Raw genomic sequence first — 21,334 nt, 5'->3', positions numbered from 1 at the left:
TTAACATTTCAACTGCACAGAATTGAATACCTTGGTCAATTTATTGATGTCAGTTTAAATATTTAAATGAATACAAGGATTGATGAATAGCTAAAATAATTACAAAATAAGAAAAAATAAATAATTACAAAATAAATGTGAAAATCCCAATTTTAGGAAAAGATTTTTAGAAGATTATCAACTGATAATTTTCCAACACGGTAATGGTTAATATGGCCATTTTGAAATGCACATTTCTGCAAAAAATTGCAGATATGTACATGATGTATAGGAAACTATATTTTTTTTACGATATTTTTTTTTAAAAGCATGAAAAGATCTGGGGCGGAATTCATAAAACTTCTAAAATTTTTCTTAAAAGTTGTTCTTAAGTACTAAAAAAATTCTTAGTTAAGTAAAATTCTTAAATATTAATTCATATAACTTCTAAGCACAATTCTTAACAAAGTTTAACGCTAAGAAAATTAGCATACTTAAGTACAATCACCATAGCAACGCATAAAAATTCCCGAACAAAAAAGTGCGCTCTTATGTGAAGGAGGTAAATTATGTTCAAATCGTATACAGACGACATGGCCGCGATGGCGACTGAGGAGAAGCAGAGGAAAAAGAGGAATCCAAATTGGACGCAGGAAGAATGTTTGTTACTTGTAACATTAGTAAATGAAAATAAAGATATACTCCGTTCAAAGCTAGGACCAAGTGTAACATCAAAACTGAAGAAAGAAACATGGGAGAAGGTGACAGTTCAGCTGAACGCATCCAGTAGTACTCCGAGGACAACTTCGGAAGTTGAGAAGAAATTGCACAACATATTATCAACATCAAAGACTGAAATTTCTTCTTACAGGAAGGAAACAACTGCCACAGGTAACAATAATAAAATTTATACATGATTAAGCCCATGCGACAAGCTCATATCAGCTGCAGATAGACATGTGTACTAATTAAGAAAGCGGTGTGCATTGAATCAAAGGATTCGGCAATTTTGTCAATAAATAGAAATATATGGTAAACAGGCAAAGCTTGCTGGTAGAATTTATGCCTGTTTACCTTTATTTTCTATTTATTGAACAATTTGCAGAACCCGAATTTCTTCCGTTCGGACACGTTAGTCTATGAGCTCTGTACGCAATTAAATCTAGTCATGACCATGGTTCTGAGCACTAGGCCTATAACAATAAGTTATATTTGTTGGACTAATAGACATACAATAATTGCTGTATCTGGAAATGAAACGGGGGCGTGACGAGTGCCCGCAGGGCACGAGGTCACGACCCCGTTTCATTTCCAGATACAGCAATTATTGTATGTCTATTGGTCCAGCAAATGTTTTGTGGCACGCCTACTTTCACGAGCTTCAGTGGCATTTTTCGCGCTACAATTTAGACTGGGATCGAATCAAGCTGAACGATGGACGTAGATTTTTTGGATAATGACTTCAAAGTTGAAGAAATTGACGACATGATATTGTCTCAAGTTTGCGACGTAGATTTTTTGGATAATGACTTCAAAGTTGAGGAAATAGACGACCTGACATTATCTCAAGTTTGCGACGAAATGGAAGCTTTCGACGGATTACAGAACATGAGCCTTACACAGACGCTTGCCGAGTACGACACAGGGTTGGAGCATGGTGAATTTAAGCTTGAATATGACTTTTTGAGAGAAAATGAAAATAGTTCGAATTTGCTGACCACATCAGGTGATCGTTTTGCGGCCCCAGTGACGGAGAGTGAACTGAAATCTCTAATTGAAAGCCAGGAAAACATTAACACTAAACAAAACACTAGATGGGCGGTCAACGTTTTTGAGAAATGGCGAACCGGCAGATCCGAAACTATTCCAGAACTTCAATTCCAGGGCAGCGAGGAAATGAATTACTGGTTACAACGTTTTATAGTAGAAGCAAGACGGCAGGATGGTAAGGACTACCCCCCTAAGAGCCTGTACTTGATTTCATGTGGACTACTTCGTTTTTTGCGAGACAAAGGTGTGTACGATAAAAACTTTTTAGACGAAAAAAACACAACTTTCATTGAATTTCGGAAAGTTCTAGATGCAAAATTGAAGTCGCTGATTGAAAAAGGCATAGGGTGTACTACGAAGCAGGCCGATCCTATTTTACCAGAAGATGAGGCCAAGTTGTGGGATGCTGGAGTGTTTGGAAAGAAAAATGCAGAACAACTTCAGAAAACGATTTTCTTTTACGCATGTAAAATCTTTGGTCTGCGCGGATGTGACGAACATCATAACCTAGCATGTGAACAGTTTACTATTGGATCAGATAAGCTGGGAAAATTTATTGAGTTTACGGGTCGAAAAACCAAAACGTACAAAGGTGGACTCGGACAGCTAAATGTGTGCAACAAGACCATTAAACATCACTGCCAGTCCGGTAAGAGAATCTCTATCTCTCTCTTTCTCTCACTTTTTGTCTCTCTCTCTCTCTCTCTCTCTGTGAGGATGTACAATTACTCGTTAAAATTTTCTTGTAGGGGAGAGATGCATTGCTGACTATTTTGATCTATATCTGGATTCCCTTGGACGTCAAGGAGCATTCTATCGAAGACCTCTGCCCGCAGCATCTGAGGTGCCAATTCGATACGGAAATCAGGTCGTGGGAATTAACAAGCTGAAAAACTTAATGCGAATCATTTGCACGGAAGGTGGTTTACAGGGTAATTATTCGAATCATAGCGGCAAACGTACTTGTGCGACCCAGCTATATATGTCTGGTGTTGCGGAGCAGCAGATAATGGATCGGACTGGTCATCGTTCTCAAGCAGGTGTCCGTAAATACAAAAGATCCAGTGTGCAAATGGAAGCTAATGTGTCAAAGATCTTGGATCCGCCCAAGGAGTGTACCGAGAATTCCACTCCGATGAATCCTCCAGATGGATGCGCTCCAGATATTTCAGACAAGTGCCCCGCTATTCCACTGACTGCAGCAAACGTCCAGGGTGAGGAGGAACCTCAGAGCAAGAGATTCAAACCGAACAGATTCCCGTTTGGAGAATTTAAAAATTGTAACATTACATTTCAGTTTTAAAGTGAAATTTTCACAAAGGTCAATTACTGGCCAGATAGATTGTTAAATTACTCAAACCCATTTTTTTTAGAATTGAGGTTTTTTGTATTTCTTTGTTTTCAACTTGCTTGTAAGAATTGTACAAGGACATCAAATTTAATTGAAAGGTGTTTTTTGGAGAGAAAAAAAAACTTTACAATGGTTGATTAAAGGATAAATTTTGTGAGGATTTGATTTCTTTTCTTACTTTACAATAATTCTAAAATTATTGTACGGTACAATTACCACGCCCCCTTTGATACAGTGCAATAACTTGCAGTTTCTAAAGTTATTGTACGATGGTAGGCCACGCCTACCTGGGAATAGAACGGGTATTGGAAATTACAGTACACTAGTCATCAAAGAAAATACGCCGCATAAGTGCCACAAGCTTATTTATGCAGAGATCTGTCAAGCCTTGAAATATTTACTGCTACATGTATCTGATTTTTCTTTCTTCATATCTTTCACTCATCTTTCTTCAGATAATTGTGTTTTTTAATCTAAATACATGTGTTTATATGTTGATTTAATTTGAATACACAATTCAAGAAGATTTTTAGGCATAGTGCTGATAAGTTATTACATAAACTGCAAAACTGAATTTAACTGTATCTTTCATATCTATAATATATTTGAAATAAACATATTTTTTACAAATAGGAATTTGACATTTAATTTCCCAATTGTATATTATAATACAAATTTAATTCTTCACAGATGTATACAGATTCGCTTAATATCAATTTCTGTATTATGTATAGGTGGAGGACCTCCCTCAAAACCTTTAAGTGCTATAGGGGAGACAGTACAAATGGTGCTTGGGGGAGAATAACTCCATTATAAGTGGGATCGACGGAGGCATAGACTCATCACACATTCTTCACCTCCTGACAGATGAAAATGTTTGGTAAATAAAAGTAATGTTCTTCAGTTTATTTACATTATTTACTCAATTATAAATATTCAACTTTGTGGGAGAAATTAAAAATTTTAATCTTTATGGACTTCTCAATTGATAAAATCATTTGTTTTAAACTCAGCTAGGCCTTAGCAAAAATGTTTGTTTTTGCATTCAGGCTAAAATATTATATGGTAATGATATTTATGAGGAAATGTTTATGCTTTAGAAGCAATTATCGTGTCTCCAATGGACATGAGACTTTTCTTTAAAAAAAATATACACCATGCATATTTATAAAAGTTGATTGTCTTTCTATTGTTTCAGTTCTATTCAGTTTGCGCAAGATGCAAGTACCAGCAATGCAGCATCAGCATCAACTAGCATTTTACCACTGTCCGTAGAGTTGTCATCACCTGCTCCTACACTGACGTGCCCAGAGCCCGTGATTACCCAGAGCCTGAGGTCCCCATTGTTGCCTCACACAATATCCAGGGCACCAGTAACGTCAAGAAAGACACCTCAAAGCACACAAGATCTAATTGGGGAGCTGACTGTTAAAAAGCTAAAATTAGAGATACATTATGTAGAATATTTTGAATTGAAAGTAAAGACCCTCAAGCGTCAACTGGAGGAATGAAATTTTTGATAGTTTAATACATGTTGAAACAAAGAGGGAATACCAAACCAAAATTTTATATAAATGATTATTTATTAAAGTATCTGGTTTGATTAATTCAGTTTTATTTTAATCTGAATATGTTCAAATTTGATAATTAAGAATTTTCATTAAATTCAAAATGTCATTTATACAATTTTCTTTAAAAAACATTATTTTTATAGCATAGATTTTCCTTCTATTATATTTTGTCAAGATTTTTCGCTCACCTGAGCCGAGGGCTCAAGTGAGCTTTTCTGGTCTCATTTTGTCTGTAGTCTGTCCATCCGTCCGTCTGTAAACTTTTTACATTTTCAACTTCTTTTCAAAAACCACTGGGCTTATTTTAACTAAACTTGGTACAAAGCATCAGTGGGTGATGGGAAGTATAAATTATTCAAATAAAGGGCCAAGTCCCCTCACAAGGGGGAGATAATAAAGAATAGACAAAAAGGGTGGGGTCATTAAAAAATCTTTCTTCTCAAGAACCAGTCGGCCAGAATAACTGAAACTTATGTGTAAGCATTCTGGGGTAGTGTAGATTCTAAATTGTTAAAGTCATGACCCCGGGGTTAGGGCGGGGCCACAATAGGGAATCCAAATTTTATATAGAAATATATAGGAAAAATCTTCTCAAGAACCAAGTTGGCCAGGAAAGCTGAAACTTAAGTAGAAGGATCCTGGGGTAGTGTAGATTCTAAATTGTTAAAATCAAGACGGGGTAGGGGTGGTAGGAGGGAGGGGGTGGGGTAGAGGGCCACAATAGATATAAGAAGAGGGGAAATCTGGTAAAGAACTGCATCACCAGTTACTCAGGTGAGCAATGTGGCCCATGGGCCTTTTGTTTTTCTTTTCATGAATAAAAAAAATGTATATTATCAAGTATTTTCTTTTAAATTTCTAAATATATATAAATATAAAAAAGAAATAATTGTCTAAATATGTATATTTCTCATTTTTTTGAATTCAATTGTTACATTTATATACATTCATTAACAGCCAATTTTAAGCTCTAAAATGTCATTTGTCAATTTTTTTATTTGAAAAAATATAGAAAAAGCAAGAACTCATACAGGTATTTCAGCCATGAAAATCTCTCAAAACAAGATATTTTCAAGATCCAACGATTAAATTTTGATATGGTATTCCTTTAAAGACATTTTACTTGCAAACTGAAATTGCCAAAATATAAAGAAAAGCTTGTGTGTCAGATTTTGAATGATATTTATTGAGATACATTAATGTTTATCTGACCTTGATTAAGTGAATATGAGCTGAATTATTATAATTACATGTTAAATTTTGTTCATGAATATTAAATCTTAATTGTTGACTTTGAAACGTTTGTTTATTTTTAATGTCAGAAGTGAGTTGCAGCAAACTGCTGCCTGTACAATATGCCATTAATGTTGTTGCCTCTAGCAGCACCATCATTTCTTGCTTGCACATGATGACCCTGAGCAGTATCATCTCCACTATCTTCATCATCACTGGTATCATTGTTGTCATCATCATCAGTAATTGGAATTTGTCGATCTTTACAAATATTATGGAGGACTGCGCATGCCATCACAACTTGACATGCCTTCTGAGGCGACATTCTTATCTCCCCATGCAGAACGTAAAAGCGGCGTTTCAACAGTGCTCCTAGTCCTTTTGTGTGCACTGTAAATAATTAAAGCAATTTAATATCTTATAGAAAATTTGATTTATGTTGGTATATCATATTTGTATATTTTATTGCCAGTATTTTTTTTCACAAAATGCAACAGCAAAACATGCATTTTTAAACCATTCTTTATGATTTATTTTAATAATTAGGGATGAATTTATATGGCTAAGTATATACTTATAATGTAGTCTATAGCTCAATCATAGCATAAGCTGGTGCTTTTTAAGTCAGAAATATATAATTATCATGTTTTTCAAGTTAAGTCTTAGGCCAGGAGACATGAGTTTTCTGAGAATGGGTGATAATGAATCATACATACTTGTTGTAATTTGTCTGTGGACCAGGCTGAGGAATTCTGAATGGTGTAAGTAGCCATCTACGAGATGGGTAGCCACTGTCACCCAACAAATGCGTTTGAAGAGGAATGTGACCATTTTCAAACAGGACTCGAAGCCCACTCTCATTTAGGATGCGAGTATCATGGGTCGAACCGGGCCATTTTGCAACAATGTCAATGAGTTTACATTGGGAATGAAACACAACTTGCACATTTAAACTGTGGTAATGATGTCTGTTGAAAAAATCATTCTCATTTTGTCTAGGTGCAATTATTTGAACATGGGTGCCATCGATGGCACCAACAATCCCAGGGAATCCTGCTATCTGAAAAAATCGTTCCTGGTTACGTCTGATTTCATCTGGTGATGTAGGGAAATTGATCAATCTTCGCACCATTCGTACGGATGACAAACTTTTTATGGTACAAGATATTGCTCTAGAGACAGAAGATTGGGAAACTCCCATATCATCCCCATTATAAAGTTGCATCTTTCCAGTAGCTAGGAATCTCAGGGTTAACAAAATCTTTTCTGTAGATGTTAGTGCATGATTCCGTACGGACGCGGACCTTATTTCATTGCCTATTAATCCTTCAATAAAGTTTATCCCACCAGAATCAAGTCTGAACCTTTTAACTCATATCTGAATATTCATTGAAATAATCTCTTATTTCCCTAAAATTCCTTCTTCGAGCAGCCATTTTGTTTAGATATAAGAGAAAACTTAAAAAATACTTATTTGCTTAAGAAATACTTACCTACTTAAGACACCTCCTAAGGACACTTAACTTTAAATCAGTACTTAAGCAGTAAGTATGTTTATGAATTACACTAAAGTATATTTCTACCACATTTAAGTAAAACTTAAGGAAATTAAGTAAATAAACATAGTTTAAGTGGTTTATTTAAACTTAAGAATAAACCAAAAAGTTTTATGAATCCCGCCCCTGGATAATATGGGGGAAAAAAAAGAGAAGTTTGCAACTTATTTTCAGCAATCTTTTTACATTTTTTAAAATTTAATGCAATATTTTCAAAAGAAAAAATGAGACAATCTTTTGACAAATAAAATGATGAATCAATAAAATGACCAAAGAAGTTATATGTAAACGTAAATATTTTGCAATTTCTACTATCGTTACAAGAAATCTATCACTGAGTCGAAATCTGACTCACGTTTTGATAAAAAAAAATAATGCCTTCAGTGCGAAACCGAATTTTCTAAAGTCTTTCTCGTTTGCAAAATCATGTTAAGGGCAAATGGCCTGTGTCAACTTTTAAGCGGGAAGGTCTACTTATTAATGTCATCTAACCCGTCTCTGAATGTTCTAGATGTCCGTGTTTGATGTTAAACTTCATGAATAATGTTTTCTTTCTTCATTCTTAATTTAATGTACTACTTCTCACATATATTTCAGGATATTTGAACTAAATTTGAATAGAGGGATTCTTTTTTCGTTTTTTTAAGAATATGTAAATTACCTACAATGAAGCTATTTTGAGAAGAAAAATATACTGCTTAAAATACATATAGCAGTCATTTAAAATTAATCCTTAAATGTGAAAATATTATTTAAAAAAAAGATATGTTTAATCTTCCTCACCCACTATAATTAAGTAAAACATTTAATTTAGTTTCTTCTGAGATACCATTATTTAAAAAAAAATCTTTAAAAAAATCCGAAAACTCAATTACATGTATTAGAAGTTGTTTCATCAGGATTTCTTCATAGAATGAATCTGTTTATTTTGATAAAAAATAGGACTCTAGGAAGTTACAAAGTGAATGAAAACTTCTGTTTTGAAAAGAAAACCGGTACATCTATTTTTCTTGAATTAAAATTGATTTTGCAGATAATAACAAGGTACTTCGTAGAAATAAGAGAAAAGTCACATCATTTGTAATAAAATTTGTACTTTTGATGTTGATGAAAAAATTAGGTGTTTCAATAGACACATTTAAATTTATAATGAAGCAAGAGGTTAATTTGTTTTTTAAAAAAAAATAATGAGTGATACGCGGATCAAAGGTTATTTTCAAAGAACACTTGAAAATAGCATCTACCCGTGCATGGCAAAGATATTCTTGAGAGGAGAAAAAGTACATCTGACGTGTGGAGGACTAAACTTAATTGAAAATCTCAAGGTCATTCAATTTTTCTTTGGTTTAAATTTCGATACAAAGACCTAGATGTCTTGATGAAAACTTTTTTTTGAGATTGACGATGGTTTGATGAAGAAGAAAACTCTGTTTCATCTAATCACACACTGAATCATTAAAGAAACTGAAAGGGGAAAAAATTCTGGAATACGGAGGACTACAATTACTTGAAAATCTCCAGGTCAGTTTATGACAATTCAAAACTTTTTTAAAATTTTTTTTTCACTAGCATATGAGCAATAGACTTCTGAAAACCACAGAATTCATTAATTGTACATAATAATCAAAGTTTCTTTCAATAGCAGTATCAAAAATGAACTATTTGAATTCTCTACCAGAAAAAAAATTCAACAAACATAGCTGTTTAAACTAAGCCCTGTTTCATCGTCCAAGCAATGTATACTTACGTTTAAATTCCCAACGTTTTACGTCCTTATATATTTTAAGCAACGAAATGTGTTTTCTGAAAATAATACTGGTAATTGAAATACGAAAATAATATCTTAAAATACAGCTGCTTTAATTGCAAAATATTTTTCCGAAATACACTGTGGTGCATGCAAAATTTAGTTGTTAAATGAGTGTTCATATGCTAAATTAAACCCATAATTCGGTAAGTATTTGTAATTTTTTAAAAGTATTTTTAAGAGGACTTATGAAGGCAGTCCAATCCTGTTATGTTTATCGGTTAAATTAAGTATTAGTATAACAGATCAATAATAAATCAAACTGATTAATATAATTAAGATATGTGGATATTCACAGAGGCATTTATCAAACAGAAGTATAAATGAATCATTACATTCCATTAAAAAAATATATATATATATATCCTTTTTTCAGGTTATCACATCAGCAATTATTTTTGTCTTCCTTTCTGGATTGATTCATCATCCCATTCAACAAGTATCTGGTCAGCAATCTCCAAGCATAACGTTTTCCTTGTCATCTCTTGAAAGAATTTCAAAAATGATCGCTGAAGCCAACAGATGTCCCACTAAAACCGGAAGTGGTCCCTGTGCTTGGGTATGGATACCGGATGTTGACGAGAACTGGATACCAAGAGTAATATATAAAGCACAGAACCTCAATAGGACAGAATGTGAATTGAAGAAAGATAGCGAATGTAGGCAAGAAAAGAAACGATACAATGTTATGCAGTTGGTACCAAAATGTGGTGGTAGGTATGATCTACGACCAGTTGTAAAGGAACTTCCCGTTGGTATTGTGTGTGATAGAAAAGCCACGGAATCTGTCGTTAATGGTGGACATACAGATTCAATTTCTTATTTCTTTGATCGATTTTTTTGGGGTATTTATCTTGTTTTGTTTGTATTTATCATGATTTTAAGAATCTATATGCTACGTTTTGAAAACTTTTCTACTAATAACTTCTAACAGATGGAATTAAAAAATCTTCATTTTCAAAGGTTATATATTGTTACAAAAAAAGAAAGAAAAGAAATCTTCGTCATTTGCACATTAAGCTTATGTAATAGATTGTATTTATGATAAATAAATATTTAGACATTTAACAAGGTGTTATAATAAAAGATATGATACCAAATGTGCATAAATATCTAATTCTTTTTGTTTTGTTTTATGATGTATAATTTAAAAATATTCTTTTGAATTTGTTGTGGAGGTTTTTTTTTTAAAATATATGTCAGATCTTGTTTTTCCCCCAACTATTTCATATCTATGTTTTTATTGTTTAATTTGAAAATTTTTTGAAAGCAAATAATATTCGTTTCAATTAAAGTAGCATATGATATTTTCGTAATAAATTCATTTGATGAGCTTATATTAGTACGTAGATATGATAATGGTTCGACACATTCATATGATTATTGTTATATCATGTATTTATCAAGTGAAGAAAAAATTAAATGTTAAAAGAAATTTAATGTGAAGCAAATAAACCAACTTTGAACAATCAAATGTCCACTCCTCCACTGACCTTATCTTCTAATGTTTTAGAAGTCCATGTTTGTTCTGCTCCTATTTTGTATTGTTTTACGGACTTTTGATCTTGAATATTGGTCGTTATCTATATATATTTCATTCAAAGAACTGTGGTCCACCGATCGGTGTCATAGCGGATGAGATGCAATTATTTATGACATATAATGTCAAATACGTATGCCCTTACCAAGGTTAGAGTTTTTTTGCGACAGACAGACAGAATTGCAGACTGACAGACAGACAGACTAATGAGATTTAATGTTTCATGGCTTTTGTGAAAGCGGGGGACAATAGAGGCATTTACAATGAACAAAAATGAGAATGATAATTTTTTGCACAATGTGAAACACTTTTTGTTCATAAATTTATTCTTTAATTTATCATGAAATTTCTTTATTGCCGAATAAGTATTGAAGCAAACAGGTCCAATCGTCAATTAAAATTGATTAGTATGTAATGCATGAATAACGTCCTATTTCACAGGTTTATACATCTAGTGAATATACATTTTGAATAAGATCTTGTACTTTACAATTATCAAATTATCTCATAAACGATACACGTTTGGGAGACAAATTGAAATGAGGTACATAGGACGTTCCTTTGGGCAATATGGTAAAGCAGATATTAAGAAGGAAAGTTCTTCACAATAATTGTCTATAGTCGGAATAAAGGTTAAATTTTCGATATGACCCTTCTGATTTCTATTATTAAACCGCTATTTTAAACAATATATATAGGAAAGAAAATGAATATTGTGAATTGATAAAACTTCCTTCGTTTAAAATGCACATGTGATTACGAAGAAAAAAAGTAATGCATGTACACATATAGTATATTTGGATCACATAAGACACACATTTATCTATTTAGATCAAAGGGGTGATGAAATTTTCACCTGATCAAAGTGTATTATTACATTTACAATCAGGGTCATTGCTTAATGGACACATAATAATTTCTGATTTTTTAAATCATTTTTTCCACCAAACTTTATTGTCCTTCCTTTCCACAAAAAATCTCATGTTTCATATTAAAACTCAACAATGTTTTTTATGTGCGGAACGATTTCAGAATTTTACATTTATGCATAACTGAAAATCAAAAAAAAAGAATAACCTGTTTACGTAATTCATTAAGTTTTAGACATGGATTGTTTTTGTTGTCTCATTTTTATTAAATTGAACTTTTTATTATTTATTATTAATTTATTATGAATAAACATATGTAACACAAAATATGTTTCAGTTGAAAAATCTCAATATTCTTGCTTAAATAGGTGATGTCTAACCACAGTGGTCGTATTTATGTTAGAGGTGATTATATGTTTTGTTATAAAATTATAAATGAAACTTTGAGGTCGTATTATATTTGGAGAAAATAATGAAAAATGAGATGTTTTAATACTGTAGTTTTTTTTTCAAAAATATATAGAAATATAAATATCCGTCTTTTTTTCTTGAAAAAAAAGAAATAAAATTAAATAAATTTTTTCATGTATTTTTATTATTGCAATGAAAAAATAAACCCAGGAAATTATCCACCGGAATCTAAACTTCCATTATTTTCTCCATCATGTCGAAGAAAAAATCAAATTGAAAACCTTGTTCAGAAATAAATTGTTTATAAAATGTTCCTTTCCAGGTTGATGATCCCTAAAGCGTCACGCCCAGCTTATATTTGTTGTTGGGAGTTTAAAGTATAGATTATTGTAATACAATATTGAACTGGATATCCCTTGTGTTTCATTCTGTGAAGGTATATTTACTATTCTAATCAAATTTAATCAATGTTCAATTTTATATGTATCAGGGCCAGGAAGCCTTCTTCACGTGAAATCCCCATGGAGAGAATGTCTGACGATCCTGACGACGTCCTGTATATTCGGAATACGAACCTTTAAGGGGGCTACTTCTACGTATAACATTGTAGGTCTTCAATGCAGGTTTTCGCTTTCCGAGATTGAATTTGGTGCTTTCTTTCTCCAGGTTCCCAACAATCACTTGCTGCAAAATTAATTTGTCTTTCGAAGTAAGTATGTTGCGTCTGCAAACGTTTTTAACAAATGTATCTAGATCCATGAACTGGAAACGGACTTGATACAAGGCATCTCCTATCTGATTTCTGATATTTTCATCCGACCTCTCATAACCTTTGAGCTCACACTGGCCTTCACCCCAACTTATCAGAAAATGATAAACTTTCAACTCCTCAATATCTAGGTTGTCTGAGGATAAAATTTCCATTAAGGTGTCCTTACTTATCTGTAAGGAAATCGGTAATTGTAAAATGATTGAGCACTTTTCATTTATAAATTCTATACATTTTTTAGTCAGACGTTCTAAGTGAAATAACTTGGCATTTTCCAAAAATGTACAAACAGTCTCCGTTGTTATGTTACTTTTTAAGTATGATATCGTCGCTTTTTTCAACGCCTCAATATCGTATTTCTCAGCAGCGTAGAGCGCTCCGATGGCAGTTTCTTTATTTACCTCTACTTCGCCACAATACACAAATCTGCAATTTAATGGGAAAGAAATGCTTGCATAAATACATTTTGATTTTAATAAAACAAAATGAAAATTTCAAATACATTTTGCAGTAATCATTAAACGGTGAATTTTAATCATCTTTGGCTTAAAGGAATCAATTTTGTTTTTGGTTGAGCTCATATGGGAAAGATACTTGCATATACTTTTAATCACAAAAGTCAAACATTTATTAGTGTAAGAGATAAAAGTCGATATAATTTTATTTCTAAATGCATTATGGTCTTGGTAATCTAGTTACATGTATTCATGACTTAAAACCTACTATATTGTAGGAGATATATTTCATAAATTGAACAAAAATCTTTTCCTAGCTACTAAACGAAATTTTATTTAGGTCAGTACAAGGTAAAACAAGATAAATGTGTTAAAAACGAACGATATTACTATAAAAAAGAGATGACGACGAAATGCTTATTAAAAGGCGTTTGCCATTCAATTTATCAATCAAAATCCATTGTGATAATGCTTTTACTAGGTTCAATGTCTGCGTAGGAGTGGCCTGACAGAAAAGGAGAAAGGTTGTTTAAATATCATTAAAATCAATAAGACGCACCACAGAAAAGGACAAATAAAAAACATTTTTATCTACCTGAGAAGAACATCAAACGAAGGTGGTTCAATGTCAGGAATTTTAATTTCCTTAGCTTCCGCCAGGTCACCATAAAACATGGCGTCAAACACGGGACTTCTGCTCGCTAGAACATACTTATGAGCGCGTACAAGCTTTTCTTCTTTTCCCACTCTAAATAATACGTCACAATGGATCTCGTTTTCAAGCATGTATCTGTTACAATCAGCAACACTGAGGCCAGAACGCCAGTTTTTCGAAGTCTTGACTTCTGTCATCTGCAAATAGCACAATAAATGATAACGATTTTTTTTTCAAATTTTAATTTAACCTTTTTATGGCATTTTTAAAACAATAAGGACATTTCGCTATAAATTAAAACCATTTTTATCATAAAATAAGATTTATTTAGACAAAATAAAAAATATTCAAACATGTGTCCCCACACTATTATATATTTCGTATGTATAATTTCAAGGTTCATTAATGCTCTTCATATATAATATAAACGATTTAAAAATATTAAGATTGTCTTTTAGCATTCCTTAGCATTGCTTAAGTTGAAAGCAAACTCTTCACTACACTATATTTATCTCAACTCATTCGATTTGAAAATAAACGTTCTTGGTATGTCTATTTTTAATAACTCAGTCCAGCACATTCAAATAAGTAGATGTTAAAGGGTTTATAACAATATTCTTCATTATGTGTATTTTGTTAATTAATTTGCGTTATAATGACCAAATTTGTATTTGATAATGACTTGACTGACATGTTTCAAACAATTTTATTGCAAGATTCGCAAGTGAGTTAAGGCTAATTATGGGTTTTCTATGCAAATGAGCTAGTAAAAATGCATAAATTGTGTATTTTATGTACAGAAAATGTTCAAATTGATTTTCGTATATATACTTAGTACCGACAGTATATTATTGCAAGTGCACATTATGACGTCATATTATGACGTCATAGTTCTTTCCCATTGAAGGCAATAAAACACATAAAAAAACAACGTCGGCGCAAGGGCATATCTTATTTAATTTAAAATAAATAATGTATAATGGTAAAGAGAATGTTCCTAAAAGTAATAAAATTGCTGCACAAATCCTATACTCTTCTTCAAACGATAAAAAATTTACTTATCTTACACTTGACTGCTCATTTTTACCCCGTTTCAACTTAGTACTGTAAGAAAAGTGACTTAACAATCGCAGTTTCGACATATGCGCAGCAATATCTTACATCCTTGGAATATTCTGCTTCCCTTTATACCTTGTTTCTGTAAAACAAAGTAATGTATGCCCTTGCGCCGAAGCGATTTTGTTGATATTTCTTATAAACTTGTGTAGTAAAGGTTGATGACGTCATAATATGACGTCATAATGTGTACAGGCTATAGCATATCGTGGGTACCAAGAATGTATAAGAAAACAAGTCTTAGCATTTTCTGTGCGTACTGTGAAGCAATTACAGGTTTTAACTAGATATTTTGCATTAAAAACACCATATGTAGCCTTAACTCACTTGCGTTGTGTTAGTGTTTTTTATACGATGACGGATTCAATACAGAGGGACATGGAAAAGCTTTCTTCACCAGTTTTTACCCTCCCTGTGTTCATGGTATGTGATTTTTTCAGGATCAAGAGTGATATTATTATTTAAAAATGATTTTACAACAAAAGGAGTATTGCTAAATTATTTTTATGCCCCCTTAAACGAAGTTTCGGGGATATAGTTTTTGTCGTGTCTGTCTGTCTGTTTGTATCTCTGTTTGTCTGTTTGTCCAAAAAAACTTTAACCTTGTCCATAACTTTTGATTTAGTGGAGCTTTGACTCTTCATTTTTCACATGTGTATTCCTTGAGACATGAACTTTCTTTGGGTAACAACAAAATTTGACCTTTTGACCTTGACCTTGGAATTTGATCCACTTTTACACAAAAAATTCAAAGTTTTACTTGGGCCATAACTTTTGAACAACAGAAACCAGGACATTTATACTTCACATATATATTCCTTGTGGCAAGACCTTTCACAGGAAACCACCAACCTGGACCGTTTGACCTAGGAGATTTACGTACTAATGAAAAAAACTTTAACATTGGAAATAACTTTTGAACGGTAAGAGCTAGAACTTCCATACATAACATAATTATGTAACCCTTGTAAGAAGATGCTTCAAAGGATACCAAGAGCTTTGTCCTTTTGACCTTGACCTTAGAGTTTGACCTACTTTCAAAAACAAACCTTGACCATATTTTTTAAAGGATAAGAGCTAATGCTTTCATACTTTACATATTTAATCCTCGTGACAAGACATTTCATTTGATATTGAGACCTTTGACCTTTTGACCTTGACCTTAGAGTTTGACCTACTTTTAAAAAATCTTAACCTTGGCCATAACTTTTGAACGGCTAGGGCTAGAGCTTCCATACTTCATATATGTATTTTTTGTAGCAAGAGCATTTATTAGATACCAATAACCTTGACCTTTTGACCTTGACCTTGGAGATTTCCGGACTTTTGAAAAAACATTAACCTTGGCAATAACGTTTGAAGAATAAAGGCTAGGGCTTTCATACTTCACATATGTAATTCGTGTGACAAGACCTTTCATCGAAGACCAATAACCTTGACCTTCTGACCTTGACCTTGGAGTTTAACGTACTATAAAATTTTTTTAACCTTGGCCAAAACTTTAAAATGGTTAGGGCTAGGGCTTCCATACTTCAAATATATGATCTTTGTGCAAAGATCTTTCATTGGATACCAATAACCTTGACCTTATGACCTTGATCTTGAGAATTTATGTACTTATGAAAAAACGTCAGCTTGGCCATTACTTGGGAACAGATAGGGCTTACAATACAATTGTTTTTCCAGTTAGGAGACCCCACTTTCGGTACCAATATATTAACTTTGCATCTAAGAAAAGTTTAATCTTCACTATGTTGCCATACGGGGGCATCAGTGTTTCACAAACACATCTTGTTCAATTAATTCCTTCATGTAATTATTCTAATGAATATACTAGTATTCAAATGATATTTTTATTACTATGTAAAGTTTTCGATCTACATGAAAACATTTTTCCCTATATAATTATCAATAAGAAATGATAGTTGTCGTCTTTCAAATATCTCTAATGGTTTCCGTAGTTAAAACATTGAATTAAAAACGAAAGTAAAAAAATAAGTAATGAAAAAAAAATGGAAAAAGTATTTACCAATACAAAAAGTAATATTCAATAACATGCATATTTTCACCCTAAAGATTAATGATACGTAACAGGAAGTAGGTTGCGCTTGCCTCTTAAAAAAATCATTTATAAACTTTTAATGAATTAAATTAAACTTGAAAATATTACAAAGGAACTGGGATAGATCATTTTCTATTTTCTCAACAAGTTGATATATCTCAATTGTGAAGCCAATGTTAAATAATCACTCTCATAAAAATACACAAAAAGTTTTGTTTAAAAGGCTTACCTTTCGTCCTTTGGCAAACAAATGCATGTAAACTACGGTTAAACATCCGGGTTATATAAGGTTAGTCGAGAGTTGCCGATCTTTTGATTCAGCATATTCATAAATTTAAACATTTATTTATTGAATCATGAATATAACATCTCTTATGCTTATAAAAATAACAAAATGGGATGACTTTTTATTTTTTTTTCATATTTAATTTAATTGATTTATTTAATAAATTTAAATGCCACTTTACAAGTGCTGACTTTCAGATATTGATTTTAAAACATCTGAATTGCGTTTTCTGAGTTTGAATTTTGTGTTTGTGGCGCATGTTATTTTTACATAGACGAAAATAATAATGTATACACTCTTAATAATAATTAATAATAAATCATGTTCAGGTATTTTAGTATCCGAAAATAAAACAAATTTCTTTATTCACATGTATATGTTTTTTGAATTTCTTTACTAAATAATCTCAAAATTGAACTCAATTATATACAACATGTTTGCATTCAAAACACTAACATTTACTGACATATGGGATCAGTATTTCAACCATAATTTCTTATATGTATATATAGAAAATGATTTTTGAAATTCCGACCCCCACCCCCACACATATCAGATAAGATCTTCGAGTTTTAGATAAGATGATTTTTTGGTCTCGAAGCCCCTTTCCCCGCCCACACTACTATTATGGTAAGCAAACAGGCAAAAGGATTACTTAGTATAATAAATTCTTAATGTATCACTGCAATACAAATCAAAAAATATAACACACAATGAACATAAAAAAATTGTATTTACATTGCACAGAATTTAATACTCTGGTAAATTATTGGATGCAAGTTTAAATATTGAGATGAATGCATGGATGGTTGGATAAATAAAATACATGTAATTACAAGAAGATAATTATGATAAATTATTAAAATAATTACAGAATTGAGGCCTAAATTCCAATTTGATGTAAATCAAAAAGTTAATTATAGAATCTGTGGCTGATTGATGAATTCATAATTTGCCAACACGGCAATGGTTAAAATGGACATTTTAAAATGAATATTTCACATAATTACGGATTTTTATTATGAAATTATGTTTAATCATGATCTTAGTGTTTTTAAAAAGATCTGGATCATATAGTGTTGAAAAGGATCTTTGCAAAGAATTCTCAGCACTCTTTTTACATTTTTAAATTCAATATTTTCAAAAAAAAAAAAAAAGAGACAACCGTAAGCTTTTGAAAAGAGGTTGATGAAATAAGGAAATGGCCAAAATCGTTAAAAGTCTTTACTTATATTTCGCTATTCTATGATCGATACAATAACTTGTGTTAAATAAGGAAAATATCTTATGTATCATTTAGTCGAAATTGACAGGCGTTTTAAAAAAAAAACATTATTGGGTCTTTAGTACAGAAATTTCAATTTTTTCTCGTTCGACAAATCATGTTAAGGGTAAGGCGCCGGTGTAAACGGTCAACCGGGGATGTCTACTCTTTAATGGCATCACATCCCGTCTCTGAATGTTCTAGAGGTCCGTGTTTGATGTTTAATTTCATAAATAAGTTTACTGTCTTTTCATTTGTTAAGATTTTTACTTAATATATCGGGGTATTTGAAATAAGTTGCAATATAAAGATTATTCTATCATTTGTTTGGTGTACATGTAAATTTCTTCATTGGTCTACTGTTGTAAGAAAAAATACTGCTTATAATTGCTTATAATTGGTAGCAATCATTTATAGTTTCAAATCAGTAAATCGGAAATAGTTATAATATTTAAAAAAGAAACCCACACACATTATTTAAATTAGAGTTTTCGACAGCCATTATTATTTCGTGAAACTTTTAAATGAGTTTTTTTTCTGACATACAATTATTCTTAAAAAAAGATCTAGATGTTTTTCCAAAGTTGTTATTTATACGTTGATCAGTACCTTATAACAAAGATTGAAAACGCCTGAACAAAATTATTATACCCCACCTTGAAAAGCGGGAGGGTATATAGTAATCGTTAATTCCGTCCGTCCGTCTGTACGTCCGTCCGTCTGTTACGCTTTGTGGTACCCATCTCTTATCCGCAACTCCTCTCATACCACTGAATGAAATTTGATGAAACTTTCATAGAATCTTTATTACATCTTGCCATTGTGACCTCCTATTTTACTTTTTGATCTGACACATATTTTGGGTTTTCCGGCCACAGCAAAACATGGACTTTGCCATTAAAACTATATGGAGGCGGGGGTATCATTTAGTGAGCTCATCGCTCACAGTACCTCTAGTTTCATTTATTTTCCAAAACCCCAATTATTTGAAGTTGTTTGAATTCGTATTATTTTTTTCCTTGAAACAATCTGTAAAAGTTGATCTATAAAAAGAAACTAGGACGCCCGGAAGCATTTACAAACTAAATAAAAACTTCTGTTTGAAAAAGAAAAGTGGTAATTCTATTTATCTTGAATGAATGTCGATAATGTAGGATACTATGATAAAATAAAGGAAAAGTAAAAAAAAATTGCAACAAAGAAATTTTATGGTCGATGAAAAGAGTGTGCCTTTTTGAATATACGTATATATATTTAAATGTTATATTAAAGATATATCTCCATAAGCATTACATTTTTCTTAGGTCACTATGGTATATTTACATGTACATCCACTGACTATTTCTCCTTTATTATACCACCCGTTTGGAAAGTGGGAGGATATATAGTAATCGGTATTTCCGTCCGTCCGTCCGTCTGTTACGCTTTGGGGTACATATCTCCTATCCGCAACTCCTCACATACCACTGAAGGAAATTTAATGAAACTTTCACAGATTCTTAATTAAATATTGTCATTGTGCTCCTCATATTTTACTTTTTTATCTGACATATATTTTTGATTTCTCAGAGCAAAACATGGACACTGCCATTATATTCATATGGGAGGCGGGGGTATAATTTAGTGAGCTCATTGCTCACAGTACCTCCAGTTTCTTATGAAGACCATTATCATTAATCAGTGGACTACCGATACTTAGCAGCCACATGCATAGATTTCTTGAAAAATGTTTGTTCAATTTTTTGCATACAGTGACGTATTCATTTATAATACAATTTTTAATTTTACTTTGAAGGTCTATTCATACAGATGTAAAAATGAACAATCAAATGTCATTCTTTGTTTGTTAGCACGGAAAGTAACTTCGAAGCTATTGCATAAAAAAATTACAAAACCCCCTTACGAGGATTATGATTTCTTTTGCATCCACTGCGGCAATAAACCCTTTACTAGTAACCAAAGAACGGATTTTATTATTTAAACAACTTAAGCAATATTGAGTGGAATTTCATTGTGTTGAAAAAGTTGTAAGAAATTCATTTTGGTTAAAAGATTGACTTGATTATATGGAATAAAGTCATTTCTATGTACAAAAAAAAATTTAAAATATTAACAACCAGTTAGCATTTACTTATTTCATTTTAATGTTGCGAATGCAAGATGAGATCATTCCATGCTTACATTCTTTAATGAAACTTATCGATCGCATCTTTTGCAAATAGCAGTTAGCAATATCATAACTATCTCTTAAAGAAAAAAAAGAAACAAATTGAAATGAGGTACATGAGACATTTCATGAGGCAATATAGTAACGCATATTAAGGAAAAAGTTTCATTATAATTATTGTCCATAGTCGTCATATTGGTAACATTCTCAATATGACCCTTCTTGATTTCTATTATTAAAGCGACCTCTCGTATATCACTTCATGGTATACGTTTTTCAAAGTCCATTTTGGCCTTTGAAAAAATATTTTGCATAAATGCATAATTCGGATGCTTAAAGTTCCATAATACTTGCTACTTATAAGATACTTTAGAATTGTGAATATCATGGAAACTATTTCACATGAGAAGTACAATAGAGAAAATGTCTGAATGAAGAAACCCTGGAAGGATTTAAAAAAAAATTTCTTTATT

At 32.0% G+C, this 21,334-nt stretch overlaps 3 protein-coding genes across 3 annotated transcripts; 1 reads left to right on the top strand and 2 right to left on the bottom strand.

Annotated features, from left to right (window-relative positions):
* The first annotated feature begins 1,413 nt into the window (after nucleotides 1-1,413).
* On the top strand, nucleotides 1,414-3,058 carry LOC134248446 (uncharacterized). Its single transcript, XM_062730845.1, has 2 exons — nucleotides 1,414-2,398; nucleotides 2,499-3,058. Exons 1-2 carry the CDS (start codon nucleotides 1,414-1,416, stop codon nucleotides 3,050-3,052), a joined length of 1,539 nt encoding a protein of 512 aa, XP_062586829.1. The 3' UTR covers nucleotides 3,053-3,058.
* Nucleotides 3,059-5,989: 2,931 nt separating this feature from the next.
* Nucleotides 5,990-7,036, bottom strand: LOC134248448 (putative nuclease HARBI1). Its single transcript, XM_062730846.1, has 2 exons — nucleotides 6,643-7,036; nucleotides 5,990-6,294 (listed from the first exon to the last, which is right to left on the bottom strand). Exons 1-2 carry the CDS (start codon nucleotides 7,034-7,036, stop codon nucleotides 5,990-5,992), a joined length of 699 nt encoding a protein of 232 aa, XP_062586830.1.
* A 5,180-nt stretch (nucleotides 7,037-12,216) lies between these two features.
* LOC134248445 (BTB/POZ domain-containing protein 6-like) lies at nucleotides 12,217-17,424 on the bottom strand. Its single transcript, XM_062730844.1, has 3 exons — nucleotides 17,374-17,424; nucleotides 13,907-14,163; nucleotides 12,217-13,282 (listed from the first exon to the last, which is right to left on the bottom strand). The coding sequence occupies exons 1-3, from the start codon at nucleotides 17,398-17,400 to the stop codon at nucleotides 12,574-12,576; spliced, it is 993 nt and encodes a 330-aa protein (XP_062586828.1). The 5' UTR covers nucleotides 17,401-17,424; the 3' UTR covers nucleotides 12,217-12,573.
* Nucleotides 17,425-21,334: the final 3,910 nt, after the last annotated feature.

This window comes from Saccostrea cucullata, unplaced genomic scaffold (genome assembly GCF_032062105.1).
Source record: "Saccostrea cucullata isolate Sc308-1 unplaced genomic scaffold, CSIRO_AGI_Scuc_v1 ctg4026, whole genome shotgun sequence".
In the NCBI taxonomy this organism is placed as follows: domain Eukaryota; kingdom Metazoa; phylum Mollusca; class Bivalvia; order Ostreida; family Ostreidae; genus Saccostrea; species Saccostrea cuccullata.
The sequence above is the reverse complement of the archived record's forward strand: the minus strand, read 5'-3'. Positions and strand labels throughout refer to the sequence as shown.

What these genes read in the sequence shown, in the direction of transcription:
- LOC134248446 (XM_062730845.1), top strand. Translation starts at nt 1,414, where the DNA reads ATGGACGTAGATTTTTTGGATAATGACTTCAAAGTTGAAGAAATTGAC. An exon ending in TAAACATCACTGCCAGTCCG is followed by an intron (nt 2,399 to 2,498) that starts GTAAGAGAATCT and finishes ATTTTCTTGTAG; the next exon opens with GGGAGAGATGCATTGCTGAC.
- LOC134248448 (XM_062730846.1), bottom strand. Translation starts at nt 7,036, where the DNA reads ATGGTGCGAAGATTGATCAATTTCCCTACATCACCAGATGAAATCAGA. An exon ending in ATTCAGAATTCCTCAGCCTG is followed by an intron (nt 6,295 to 6,642) that starts GTCCACAGACAA and finishes AATTATTTACAG; the next exon opens with TGCACACAAAAGGACTAGGA.
- LOC134248445 (XM_062730844.1), bottom strand. Translation starts at nt 17,400, where the DNA reads ATGCATTTGTTTGCCAAAGGACGAAAG. An exon ending in TGTTTGCCAAAGGACGAAAG is followed by an intron (nt 14,164 to 17,373) that starts GTAAGCCTTTTA and finishes TGCTATTTGCAG; the next exon opens with ATGACAGAAGTCAAGACTTC. An exon ending in TCGTTTGATGTTCTTCTCAG is followed by an intron (nt 13,283 to 13,906) that starts GTAGATAAAAAT and finishes ATTAAATTGCAG; the next exon opens with ATTTGTGTATTGTGGCGAAG.